The sequence below is a fragment of the Mesoplodon bidens genome, assembly GCF_964165515.1.
Source record: "Mesoplodon bidens genome assembly, chromosome: 1".
Lineage (NCBI taxonomy): Eukaryota > Metazoa > Chordata > Mammalia > Artiodactyla > Ziphiidae > Mesoplodon > Mesoplodon bidens.
Genome location: NC_138176.1, coordinates 18049177 through 18061873, shown reverse-complemented (window position 1 = coordinate 18061873; position 12697 = coordinate 18049177). Strand labels below are relative to the sequence as shown.

The 12697-nt window shown below is 44.0% G+C and overlaps 1 protein-coding gene across 42 annotated transcripts in view; it reads left to right on the top strand.

Annotated features, from left to right (window-relative positions):
• TCF7L2 (transcription factor 7 like 2) overlaps positions 1-12697 on the top strand; it is a 200955-nt gene that overhangs the window by 77046 nt on the left and 111212 nt on the right. For all 42 annotated transcript variants that reach the window (XM_081231387.1, XM_081231382.1, XM_081231380.1 and 39 more), the window contains one exon: positions 454-555. In XM_081231387.1, coding sequence (XP_081087513.1) covers positions 454-555 — 102 coding nt within the window. The remainder of the gene's footprint in view (positions 1-453; positions 556-12697) is intronic.

Genomic DNA, 12697 nt, shown 5'->3' with positions numbered 1-12697 from the left:
GAAATGAAGGTTGTTCAAAGAGCAGATTCGGAATTGGTCTCCCAGGGCACCTCTGGCTCGCGGCTCCATTTGCTTTCTTCCTTCGGAAGAGATGTGTCCTGTCTCTTCTCTCTCCTCCCTCCCCACTGCTCTTCTCCAAATGGGTAGTATTAGTGGCATCATTTTATCTGAGGCCACCCTGTAGTTTGAATGTAAAGACAAAACTAATTGCTAATAATATTGTTGTTCTATGCTTGTACCTGTTGAACAGGAACTCTGAGGAAGAACCTGTCGGTGTTGCATGATTTTTCTGTTGTCATTGATGTTGCTGTCATTTGCGTGCTTTCAAGCTTTTTTGGTGTTGTTATCTGCACGCTTCTACGTTTTGCAGTTTCTGATCCATGTGTCATGGTAGCTGTTTTGCATTTCTTTTCTAAATTCATTTTCCATGTTCTTTTTGTTTGCTCCCTCCAGTATCTTCAGATGAAATGGCCACTGCTTGATGTCCAGGCGGGGACCCTCCAGAGCAGACAAGCCCTCAAGGATGCCCGTTCTCCGTCGCCGGCACACATTGTTGTAAGTGACCTTACAGAGGCATTTGCTTCCTTTATTGCGGGGAGGTAAAATGCTCTTTTGTTGATAACAGGCCTTGTTTATCAGTTTTTCTTTCTTTAAAAATAGTTTTTTGGGGCATATTCTTGGATATGGTTTATATCTAGAAGGTACTTGTTTTCTGCTATTGGACCTTAATGATTGGTATCTACCTGGAAATGTTCCCACCACCCTTTTCTCCTAGTATTGGGTTAGCATCTAGCTTTGTGGATTCCAGTTAATAGGGCACAATCACCATGGTGTGGGGAAGACTGGAAATGGTATTAAAGCAATTTAAAAAATATAATACCCCAAATCTTTCCTGAGAAAGTCATTTACGGGAGGTGAGTTGCAGAGCAGAGAATTAGGCAACTCGAAAGGGAAAGCCTGGATTTGAGACTTTCCAGTCTTACCCCCTGCACCGTCCCCCACTGGCCCAAGCAAAACACTCACCAAGTTATCCTAATTATTGGAAAGGAACAATCTAGACTGACATCAGAAAATTTTCATCTGGGCTGATTGATTGTAAACGTAGAGTACAAATGAACTTGGAAAGGGTTAAATTTAGTCTGTACATCCATGGCTTTGAAAGCGTGTGGGTTTAATACAGAAAACATTTGTTTGTTCTACTAAGAGACAACAACATAAAGTGTGTGTCTACATATATTTTTAATGCACTTTCTTAGGATTCTGTAGGCTCTGAAAGTGGAATTTATAAATTAACCTCTTGAGAAGATAGCTCAGCCTTATTAGAATATTCTCTTCTATATATTTATATCATGAGTTGGACTTCATAGTTTTGAAATAATTAATGGAAGACATTTTTATAATGAATCCGTGACAGGTAGAATTATGCAAAGCACAAAACAATTCATGTGTTTTTCATTTAAGTATCACAAAATGTTATCCATCAATATATTTTGCCTCTATGTTACTTTTAATTTCTAAAAATGGCAAAATAATTTTCTTAAGTAGAAAAATCTTAAGATACATTGTGTCAAGTTTCAGGCTAACTGCCTCCTTATTTTGTAGCTTGCTATAATTGAGTATATATTATTTAATGAATTTTGCCTCTGTTCTATGAATATTAAATATATATGTATGTGTGTGTATATATCACAAAATAATTTATTTCCATAAAACCACTTTTTTGAGTCATCATTTGTGAAAAGGTCTTACGAATTCTTATATTATAAATGAGGCACGTAGAAAGAAGGTTGACATTTTCCGGAAGCTTCTTCCTTCCTTCCACCCCACAATGAAACAGATGCTCACAATTACACATGCTCTTATAATGCTGAGATGTCAGGGCTGGAAAGTAACCTTAGATCAGCTAGGCCCTACCTGCTCTCAGAAAAGGAAACGGGTCCAGAGATGCCTTAAGTGAATTGCCCAATGTCACACGCTGAGTTAGCGGCCAGAAAACGGGAACTGGGCCCAGTTCTCTGCTCTCTTTTACTGTGTCCTCCTCAGGGAGTTTTGAAAGTAACTTTCCGTGGCTGGTTCTGTTTTGCTTACTCTAAATTGGCTCATTATTAGGGACGGTGTCATAGGCATAAAGAAGTTGTTGACTTGGGGTTCTCATGCAGGTTTCTCCCAGAAAAATGAATGCCATGTAAAAAAATATTTTAACAATACACAGAGATTGGTTTACAAGCCCTTGAGGGGACAATAAGGAAGCCGGTCTGTGTCACTTTTCCTGCCTCCCTGAATTTCCCAATGGGGGTCTAGGTTTGAAATTTATTTTTCTGCTTTTGGAAATGCTGGGCAGGACTCGCCCACATGGGTTGTTTTTTTGTTTTTTTTTTTTCTTTTTCTTGTTTTTGGAGGCACAGGGAAGGGACACTATCTTTAAAATCTCTTGGAGGCTTTTTCTCTTTTGAGTCTCGGGAGAAGATGCGATTCTTAGAAGTGGTTCCGAGGGGCCGCAGCCCCTCTTGGGTGTGGCCTGGAGGTGAGCCACCTCTAGGCTGGCAAGCGTTACCGCTCCCCCACTCCCCCCTCAGGAATGGGGTTTGTCCATTTGGAGAGAGGTAGATGACTGCCCTCCCTCCCTCACAGCCCCCCCCCCCCCCCCCGCACCACCCCTCAGATCCCATAAGGGCAGTTGCCGCAATTTAGGCCTTAAGCACTTTGTTTTCTCGTGTATAAATTACCGATCAGGGAGTTGGTGAAACATTTTTCCAGAGCCGATGTGGATTTTGGCAGGGGGCGTAGTGAAGGGACTTGGGTTCCCTTTTCCTCTGCTGTTGATGGGGAGGCATGCTGACCATAGCAACCACTGTGGAGCCTACACCAACGTTCTGACGGAGACCCTCGTCCAAAGGAGCCACAGTGGGCAGCTGTAATCCCATCTTCTGTGCGTTCTCTCTGCTCCTGGGGACCTGGGGAGTGGCACTGCACAGAGGTTATGGGGTGGTGGTGGAGGGTGGACTCTGGGAGCTGCAGAGGGAAGCCATGAACTTGGACAAAAAGGAAACTGAATTCGTGAAATATTTAATGCTTGTGGCAACTGAATGGTGTCTTTGGTTATATGAGTCAGCCCTGTGATTGTACATTTCTGCAGTCTTCACCTGACACCAGGGCTGAGGAGGGGGGTGTGGAGGTGGGAAGGGAGTTGGAAGAGGGAGAATGGGAGCATAGCAGGGGAAGAAAGTCTGGAGGTTGCTGACCTCGGGGTCACGTATAGTTTTGCGGGATTGAGGAGTTGTATACCTTGGTAGTATAAATTTATGATACCTTTTCACTGGGCGTAGGGCAATGTGTCGACCCAGACCAGCTTGGCAGGTACAGTGTATCTGTATTTATACGGGGGGCATTCTGGATTGTGGCTGATGTACCATTCGGGTCTCTGTATAGCTCAACATTGGCCAAAAGACTCTGGTTCTCCTTCAGATTCTCTGATGAATGGCTAACTTTTCCCGAGACGCTGGGCTCTTCCTCACTTTTTTGTTTTTTATTCTTTTGAATAAGACGTCACATCACAGTGTTTCATCAGACTTCTTTCAAAATCATGGCCTGAGGATTGCTTCCTCGTTTCTCCGAAATTTGGATTTATTGTAATTTCTGGGCCAGGCTGTTTCATAATTATTTCTAATGTTTTATTTTGAAACTAGAGAAGTGTCCAGTGTTTGTTACTAACCATTATAGAGACTATAGCTATCACAGGTTGCTAAGAAAATAACTTTCCCTAGTACCCATGGGGGTAGAATTTTCAGATGGAAATTTAAAGCGTCTTGTTGGCATATTTTAATCTGATTGGATTTTTTTTCTCATGTGGTATGTGGGTTACCACATTGTAAAAAAATGAATGTGTAGATTAAATGTTCTTAACAAGTGGAGTTCAATCGATCAAATAATATTTATATTAAGAAGCAAGCCCCACAAAGTTTAGTTCCTGTAACTGTTACAGCATCTTGTTTATTATAATCCAGTGGTTCCTAATCTGTGCTCAAAAGAGAGTAGAAATTATTCCCCAAGGATGATGATTGAAAACTTTTTTTGTTTTGGCTAGCCAAAAAATAGGAGTTTATACCACAGATTTGTCTCTCTCTCTCTCTCTTCTTGGATTTCCCTTTCCCCCCCCCGATTCCCCCAGAAATTCATGGACTTCCTGAAGTCACAAGTGCCAATATCCTCTCTTCTCTTCAGCCTCCCGAGTCTGTATTCTAATTCATAGAACTCGCTCATGTTTCTTTCTCTGGTTTTTTAAATTTATATTTTAAATTCTTTGCCTCTTTTTTTTTCCCCTCTTCCAAAATGAGTGCCAAGCAGCTGGGCTGTGCTCAGACACATGGTGGTGTCTGAGTCTTGGCTAACCCACCTCCAGGGCCCCTGTGAGGAGCCCCTCCCCGGACACCACCCCCGGTGTCTTTGCTACGCAAAGACTTTCATTTAACTTCCTTTGTACCCAGCAAAAAAGGATTCTGTACCAAAAATGGTGGTATTTTGGTATAGTATGTATCTTATAAAATGGCAAAAGGCTTCAAAAGTTCCTACCACTGTGCCTTGGGGGTTTCCTCTTGAAGTTGGTGTGGAGTTTTACCTTGGGGTGGATTTCTAGCGGTTTTGGGTCTTGTGTGTTTTGTTGTGTAATGAGCATGCAGGTGTGTGATGAGAAAGCTGTCTGAATCCTGAGGAGCAAAGCCCGCCAGACTGGAGTGTGTAACTCTCTTTTTTGGTTGCTGTTATTGCTTAAATGCTGAAAGAGAGCGGGAAAGCTCTTACGAAATGTACGATGGTAGGACTGCAGACAGGGTGTCTGCTGTTTGAGTGGAGCATTTTCAAGCTCAGAGGGCATGCTGGATCTTCCACTGTTGTTTCTGAAGAGTGTGGGGGCGGGGTGCAGGGGAGCTGACTTGCAGGTAATAACAAAAAATTACTTTGAGAGCATCCTCTTGGTTATTAAGTACAAGCGGATGTTTTGGGGTGTTATTGACTTGGGTTGTATTCTGTCCTGTTCTGCCAGATGCTTGGTGGCAGTTAGTATGTGATAGGAGGCTCTGTCCTAGACGCTGAGGTCCAGCAAAACCATCGCAGCCCCTACCTGTGTGGGAGGCTCTCTCTGTGCCAGGTGCCGTGAGGGGTACTGGGCCCGTGAGGGTGTATGATCAAGGAGATGGGACATTCACTGAGAAGCTGCTGAGAATGACGGGCCAGGACTGTCCCCTGAGGAAATGGCATTTAAAATGAGATTTGAAGCATCAGTTGGAGTTGGCCAGGTGAAGGGATGGGAGGTGGGAGTACATTCCAGGCAGAAGGAAAAACATGTATGAAGGTCCTAAAGAGAAGAGAGCTTAGCTATGATGGCTGCTGGTCGTGGAAGCACAGGGACAGTGGCCTGGGTAGGTGAGGACGTGGCGCTTGATCCTAACCACTGTGGGAAACCATCGGGGGATTTTGGCTTGTGCTAAGCTGCTGGTAGTGGGGAAGGTGAAGTGGACACATTTGGAGGGGCCATCCGTAGAGCTGCTGATGGATCCGATGTAGTCTGTGAGGGGGAAATAATTTAATTTTTAAATTTTTATTTTGTTTATTCCAGCTCTATTGAGATATCACTGACGTATGACATTGTGTAAATTTAAGGTGTACGGCATGTTGATTTGATACACGTATATTTTACGAAATAACTACCGCCATGGCATAGCTAAAGCCCCATCCCATTACATGATTACCATTTCTTTTTTGTGGTGAGAATATTAAAGATCTACTCTCTTAGCAGCTTTCAAGTATATGGTACAGTATTGTTAATTAAAATTCTCAGGCTGTATGTTAGGTTCCCAGAACTTACTTCATTTCATAACTAGAAGTTTGTACTTTCGGACCAACATCTCCCCATTTCCCCCACCCCTGGGTCCCTGGTAGCCACCACTGGACTCTCTCTGTTTCTGTGAGTTCGGCTTTTGAAGATTCCACTTATACGTGATACCATGCAGTATTTGTCTTTCTCTGTCTGACTTATTTCACTCAGCAGAATGCCTTCAGGGTCCATCCGTGTTGTCACAAACGGCAGAATTTCCTTCTTTCTCATGGCTGAATGATATTCCACGCTATACATGTAACACATTTTCTTTATCCGTTCATCTGTTGATGGCCACTTAGCTTGTTTCCACATCTTGGCTATTGTGAATAATGCTGCGGTGAACATGGGAGTGCAGATACCTCTTTGAGATCCTGTTTTTGTTTCTTTTGCATATATATACCCAGAAGTAGGTTTGCTGGATTGTATGGTAGTTCCAGTTTTAAGTTTTTTTTTTTTTTTTTTTTGTGTGGTACGCAGGCCTCTCACTGTTGTGGCCTCTCCCGTTGTGGAGCACAGGCTCCAGACGCGCAGGCTCAGTGGCCACGGCTCACGGGCCAAGCCGCTCCGCGGCATGTGGGATCTTCCCGGAACGGGACACGAACCCGTGTCCCCTGCATCGGCAGGCGGACTCTCAACCGCTGCGCCACCGGGGAAGCCCCAGTTTTAAGTTTTTTGAGGAGCCTCCGTGCTGTTTTCCGTAATGGCTGCATCAGTGTACATTCCCTCTAACAGTGCATAGCATTCCTTTTTCTCCACGTCCTCGCCAGCACTTGTTATCTCTTGTCGTTCAATGACAGCCATTCTAACAGCTGTGAGATGATTAATTCTTTGTCGTTTTGATTTGCGTTTCCCTGATGATGAGTTATGTTGAGCGTTTTTTTTGTGTGTACCTATTGGTATAGTTCATGTACCTTCTTTGGAAGAATGTCTACTCAGTTCAAGAGATGTCTCTCTTTTTTTAATCGAAGTACAGCTGAATGAGTTGTCTTTCTTTTGTTTTTGGCCACACCTCACGGCTTGCAGGATCTCAGTTCCCAGACCAGGGATTGAACCCGGGCCACGGTAGTGAAAGCGCCAAGTCCCAACCACTGGACTGCCAGGGAATTCCCTGGGTTGTCTTTTTTAGAGAGATTAAGATTCTAGGTTTCCTGACCCCACAAAGCAGTGTGGCAATATGACATGGGAACAATTCAAACTTAATTAACAATCCAAACTTAAGAGTTATGTCGATTATCTATTAGATTTCCATTTATTCAGAACGTATTTATGGTAGGGTGGAGAATTCTCCCTTTCCTTCCCCAAAATGTAGGTAAGTAGCTCTAGTTGGTCTTCCTCTCTTGGTCTTGTATTCACCATTGATTCAATCATTGGCTCACATTCATTGATCCTGCAAATATTTAGTGATCGCTCCCCATGTGGGGAAAACAGTATTCTAGATGCAGAGAGAAAGTGGAATCGGTGATGAAAGATGGTAACAGTAATAACAAATAAGTCTGGGACGTTTCCTTTGTGCCAGGCATTGTGCTAGGTGCTTTTCAGATATTTAATTATCCCCACTTTACAGCGGAAGAACTCAGAGAACAGGGAGGTGAAGTATTTGCCCAGCTGTGGGAGTCCGGACGTGAAGCAAGGCAGCCTACCCCAGAGCATGCCATCCTCTTAACCCCACCGACCCCAGAGGTGGCTGAGAAAGAGACAGGTAAATGGGGCACAATGCCGTGTGCAGAGTGCTGCCAGGGGAGCACCCGGTGGAGCCCCTAGCCACAGCTGGACAGGGTGGGCTTGCTCAAGGAGACCCGCTAGCTTCACTGGAGAGGGGGATGTGAGGTCGGCTAGGGATTTGGTTTCTGGGTGTGATGACTGCAGAAGACTCCCTGACACATTGTGGGAAGGGAGGGCAGATGCTCCGGGGGCAGGTGATACGAGGGTGTGAACTGTGCCAACTTCCTAAAAGCCTGTCCCTGTGTATTTTCTGCAGTCCACTGCACATACACTTTCCTCTTGTGTGTTTTGTTTTTTTTTTTAAATCCATTTATCTGTGACTCAGCCAGACTTTCTAGAATACTTAGGATGTGTTTCCTAGCAGTGGCTGAGTCAGACCTTTCCCATTTCACAGACAGAACCACGATTAAGGGTGTATGTTTTGTCTAAGGATATAAAGCAAGCCTGTGAGCCCTGCCCATATATTAGTATTTTTATAAGGAGAGCTATGAGGAACTACCATTGAGAACCAGGCAACCAAGTTATCTTTCTTCAGGGAAGACGTGGTAGATCGGATCAGGTGTGCTTTAAAGGGAGAGTGGAGTAAGCCCCAGGATAGTCCATAACGGTCTATGGTTAAAAGTCCAAGCTTCCTGTCTCCTTCCAGAAAATACTCTACGGCGAGGAGTTCTGAAGTTTTGAGGTTTGGGGTCATGGTGTGGCAGCTGACCGCCATGGCAATGGAAATATCCTACCAGGAAGGATTGTGTAAGCTCAGTTGTATCCTCTTCAGATTAGAATCACAGAACGTTTCACAACCTTCAAATCACATGTTGTGTCACCCAGTGCTGTCCCTTCTGTTGTTTAATCACTGCTCAGAAGTCCTCTGTTGGCCATACTGTTTTTGAACACAGAGACGGGGCATCTGTCTGTCTCCTGATGCAGACTGTTTCCTTTGGTAGAACAAGGGTTCCTAAAGTTCTGTCTTCGTATTACACTGAAATCTCTCTCCTTGAAATGCTCAGACTTGATTTGTGTTTTGCTGTTCAGTTCTGCTCAGGCTTCTTCCACTTAGCCATCTTGAGAATAAGAAGGTATGTCTTGTGCGTCCTTCCCTCATCACCAAGTTTCCTCTTCAAGATTATCCCCCATTGTGACTCACATCTTCAGAGACTGATCTTAAACTATTTAAGAGTGGGAATTGCTCGTTGTTGATTGAAAAATCCTACCTCTAAAGTAAGTGACATTAATTATTAAGTGTAGCTTTCCTCATTCATCAAATTTATGTTCATTGTAGACACTTTGAAAAAGAGCCCCTAATCTTACCACTCAGAGATTATGTTACGAATTGTTTGCTATATTTGGTATATTTCCTTCTAGACTTTTTCTGCTGAGTGTATTAATATTTATATTTGTTTTTAACATTCTTGAGCTCATGGTAGTGCTTAAAGTTTTCAGCCTTGTATTTATTTAAAATAAAAATCGCTGTAGTGAATAAGCACTTCTCCGTGTCATTAAAATTCTTAAGGTTTTTTTTTTTTTTTTTTTTTTTTTTTTTTTTTTTTTTTTTTTTTTTTTTTTTGCGGTACGCGGGCCTCTCACTGTTGTGGCCTCTCCCGTTGCGGAGCACAGGCTCCGGATGCGCAGGCTCAGCGGCCATGGCTCACGGGCCCAGCTGCTCCGCAGCATGTGGGATCTTCCCAGACCGGGGCACGAACCCGCGTCCCCTGCATCGGCAGGCGGACTCTCAACCACTGCGCCACCAGGGAAGCCCAAGGATTTTTAATAAGCACATAATAGCCCATACTATGATCATACCCCAGTTTACTTAATCAGTGCCGTATTGTTGGGTCTTTAGGGTATCTCCTTTTGTTTCTGCTACTCTAAATAATCCTGTGAGGGACATCTTTCTTCTTTTTTTTAAATTTAATTTAATTTAATTTTAATTTTAATTTTTTTATTGGAGTATAATTGCTTAACAATAGTGTGTTAGTTTCTGCTTTATAACAAAATTAATCAGTTATACATATACATATGTTCCCATATCCCCTCCCTCTTGCGTCTCCCACCCACCCTCCCTATCCCACCCCTCCAGGCAGTCACAAAGCACTGAGCTGATCTCCCTGTGCTATGCGGCTGCTTCCCACTAGCTATCTACCTTACGTTTGGTAGTGTATATATGTCCATGCTGTGAGGGACATCTTTGTGTGCTCCCTCCTCACCCCCACCCCCATCCTGTATTATTTCCTTACGACCGATTACTAGGAGGAAAGGTAAAAGAGACCAAAATTTTAAAACAGTTTTTGATACATAACCACAAATATCTTCCTGATAGGCCTCAATTTTTATAACTATCAGCAGTGTGTGACAGTTAGCCTTACCATGATCAGAATGATTATGTTGTCTCTGGGCAATTAGACTAAAGAAAAAAAAGTTCTGGCTTCCTTGGAAGGATGTGCCCTTACTCCATGTTGCTCCAGAAAAGAGACCCAACCAGCCTGATCCAGGTCAACCTTCCTAAGGCCTTTCACCTTCAAAACAGGCAAACAAAAATGATTGCTTTCTTATATGGTTAGCAGGTTTTAAAGTCAGCTCATGTTATCATGGTTGTACAGAATGATGTGTATTCATTTTAGATACAGCTTAACTCTTTAGATACATTTTATTAGCCCCCCTGAATATATGCAGCACATTTAGGGCTATTTTTTGGAGGTCTTGGAGTATACTTTTATAACTCCAAAGAACTGTAGAGTTTTTTTACGTCTTAGTATCTCTTCTTTTAATAGCATGTTATTGGGCAAAGGTATTATTTATTTGATGCTGTGTATGAGCTTGTTAAGAATATGATCCTGGGGCTTCCCTGGTGGTGCAGTGGTTGAGAGTCTGCCTGCCGATGTAGGGGACACGGGTTTGTGCCCCGGTCTGGGAGGATCCCGTGTGCTGCGGAGCGGCTGGGCCCGTGAGCCATGGCCGCTGAGCCTGCGCGTCCGGAGCCTGTGCTCCGCAACGGGAGAGGCCACAGCAGTGAGAGGCCCGCGTACCGCAAAAAAAAAAAAAAGAATATGATCCTGGATTATGTTTCTGGGAAAACATACCTGCTTTTTAAAAACGCCATTTCTTGCTGTGTTTAAGATCAGTCCACACAGGGAGTGTGGGGAAGGCTGGCAGCTTCAAATCAGTTTTGACCATTTCCAAATGCTGTGACTTTGTGCTCGGGCAAAAAAATCTCTGGCAGCTCTGGGCTAGCGTTTCCCGACATTTGTGTCCCTGAGTGTTCATAAGGTTACTAGGAAAAGGGTTCCCTCCTGAAAGAGGTTTAGGGAAGCTCTGGGTTATGTAGAGTCGGTTTCTTCAGGGCAGGCTCTTGACTCCTCTGGGTGCTTGGAAACTGCAGGAGGAGTCCCTAAGTCCTGCTTGACTAGAGAATTCTTCTTGGCATCTTCAGGGACAAGATCAGTGCACATTCTGGAAAGTTTCAGTACCTGCTCTGTTTACCCAGCGTGGGAGCTTGTTTTAAATTAACATGGATGTACTTCGAGCTCAACTCGTGGATTTGCCTATGTTTATCTTTCCAGTAAATAAAACAAAATTGTTCATTTGGCAGCGGTGCTGTCCTGCTTGTCCTTTCTTGCCTGGCTGATTCACTCTAGGTATCGGGCTTGCTTCTCCGACCAGATTGTAAGTTTCTTGAAGCCAAGGAGCCCCATGGTTTTATTTCTTTGCAGGTGGCTTTCTCTCCTCCTACTGTGGTGCTTTGTTAATTAAGCAGAAAACCAATTTCTGGTGAGAGACAGGAGTTGATTCCATCTGGAACAAATGTGACTTCGTCGTTACCGTACAGAGTTCAGAATCGTTGTGGTTTTAGCACAAGAGCTTGTCCGCGTGTCTGCTTTCTAACTTGACAATCCACCCTTACACATTCCAGCTCACAGCGGAACCTGTATCATCACCCCAGTAGCATTTATGTAAATGTGGTTCACACCAAAGCTCCAGAAGGTTGGGCTTGGAGGGTTTCTGTCTCTTTCCAATCTTGTTTAAACCGGCTGTTCCTTAGGAATCCTGTTATAGGATGCCTGAGTTTTTTTTTTTAAGGGGTACCCAATTGGGAAATCTAAGATTCGATGATTGGGAAATGGGTATTTTCAACAGTGTAGGGTATGTGCAGTGATTTCCTGATTGGCTTGTTAATGGCTTGCAGGTCGGATTTTTGTCTCTTTTAATTAATTAATAGAATTGAACACCTGGATTTCAGAATTGTCCCTTGGAGTATACTTGGGAAATAGGGAGAGAGAGGGACCCTAGAGGGGTCCGGGTGGGAAAGTTTATAGTTATGTCCATTATGCATATAAGGATGTGAAAACCCCTTGGGTGAGCGGAGTTGCTCAGAATTCCATGGGCAGAAATAGCCATTTTCAGACAATTATCCAGATTCTTCCTCCAGCCTGTGCTCTCCCGAGTGCCTGATTCACCCTCCATTCAGATGCCAAATAGACATGGGAAAATTGGCTTGTTCAGAATCAAAGCTTTTATTTCCACCCTCTCCACCGCCAAGCCTGTCACTCCCACCATTCACTGTCACAGTAAAGATCATCAGCATTCACCCGTTGCGTGGGCCCCAAATCTTGGAGTTCATCTTTAACTCATCTTTTTCTCTCATACCCCACATTCAGTCCGCCAGCCTGTCCTGTGGGCTCGTGATCCATCCACATAGCATATCAGCTCTGCCTTCAACACAGCTGTGGATTCAACCAATTTTTACCACCTCTGCCATCACCACTGAAGTCCAGGCTGCCGGCATCTCTCACTGGGGCGTTGCCAGAGCACCTACCCCAGTCTCCCCAGTTCGCACTTTTGTCATTTCCCATTTTCCTTCCTTGGTCCCCTACACTTCATTCCTATATTTGAGATGGCCTTTTAAGTCCTTAAACAGATCATGTCACATACTTCTACTGAAAACTTGGAGGATAGATATTGTCCTTTGAAGGAGACACAGAGCAGCTGTGAACAGGTACTTAGCTCTGTCACCTGACTGGAAAGTGGGACCTGGAGATTCTCTCAGAATGGAGAGCATACAGGTCCATTGGGCCCAGGACGGGCCACGCTTAGAGTGTTGTGTTGGCTGGA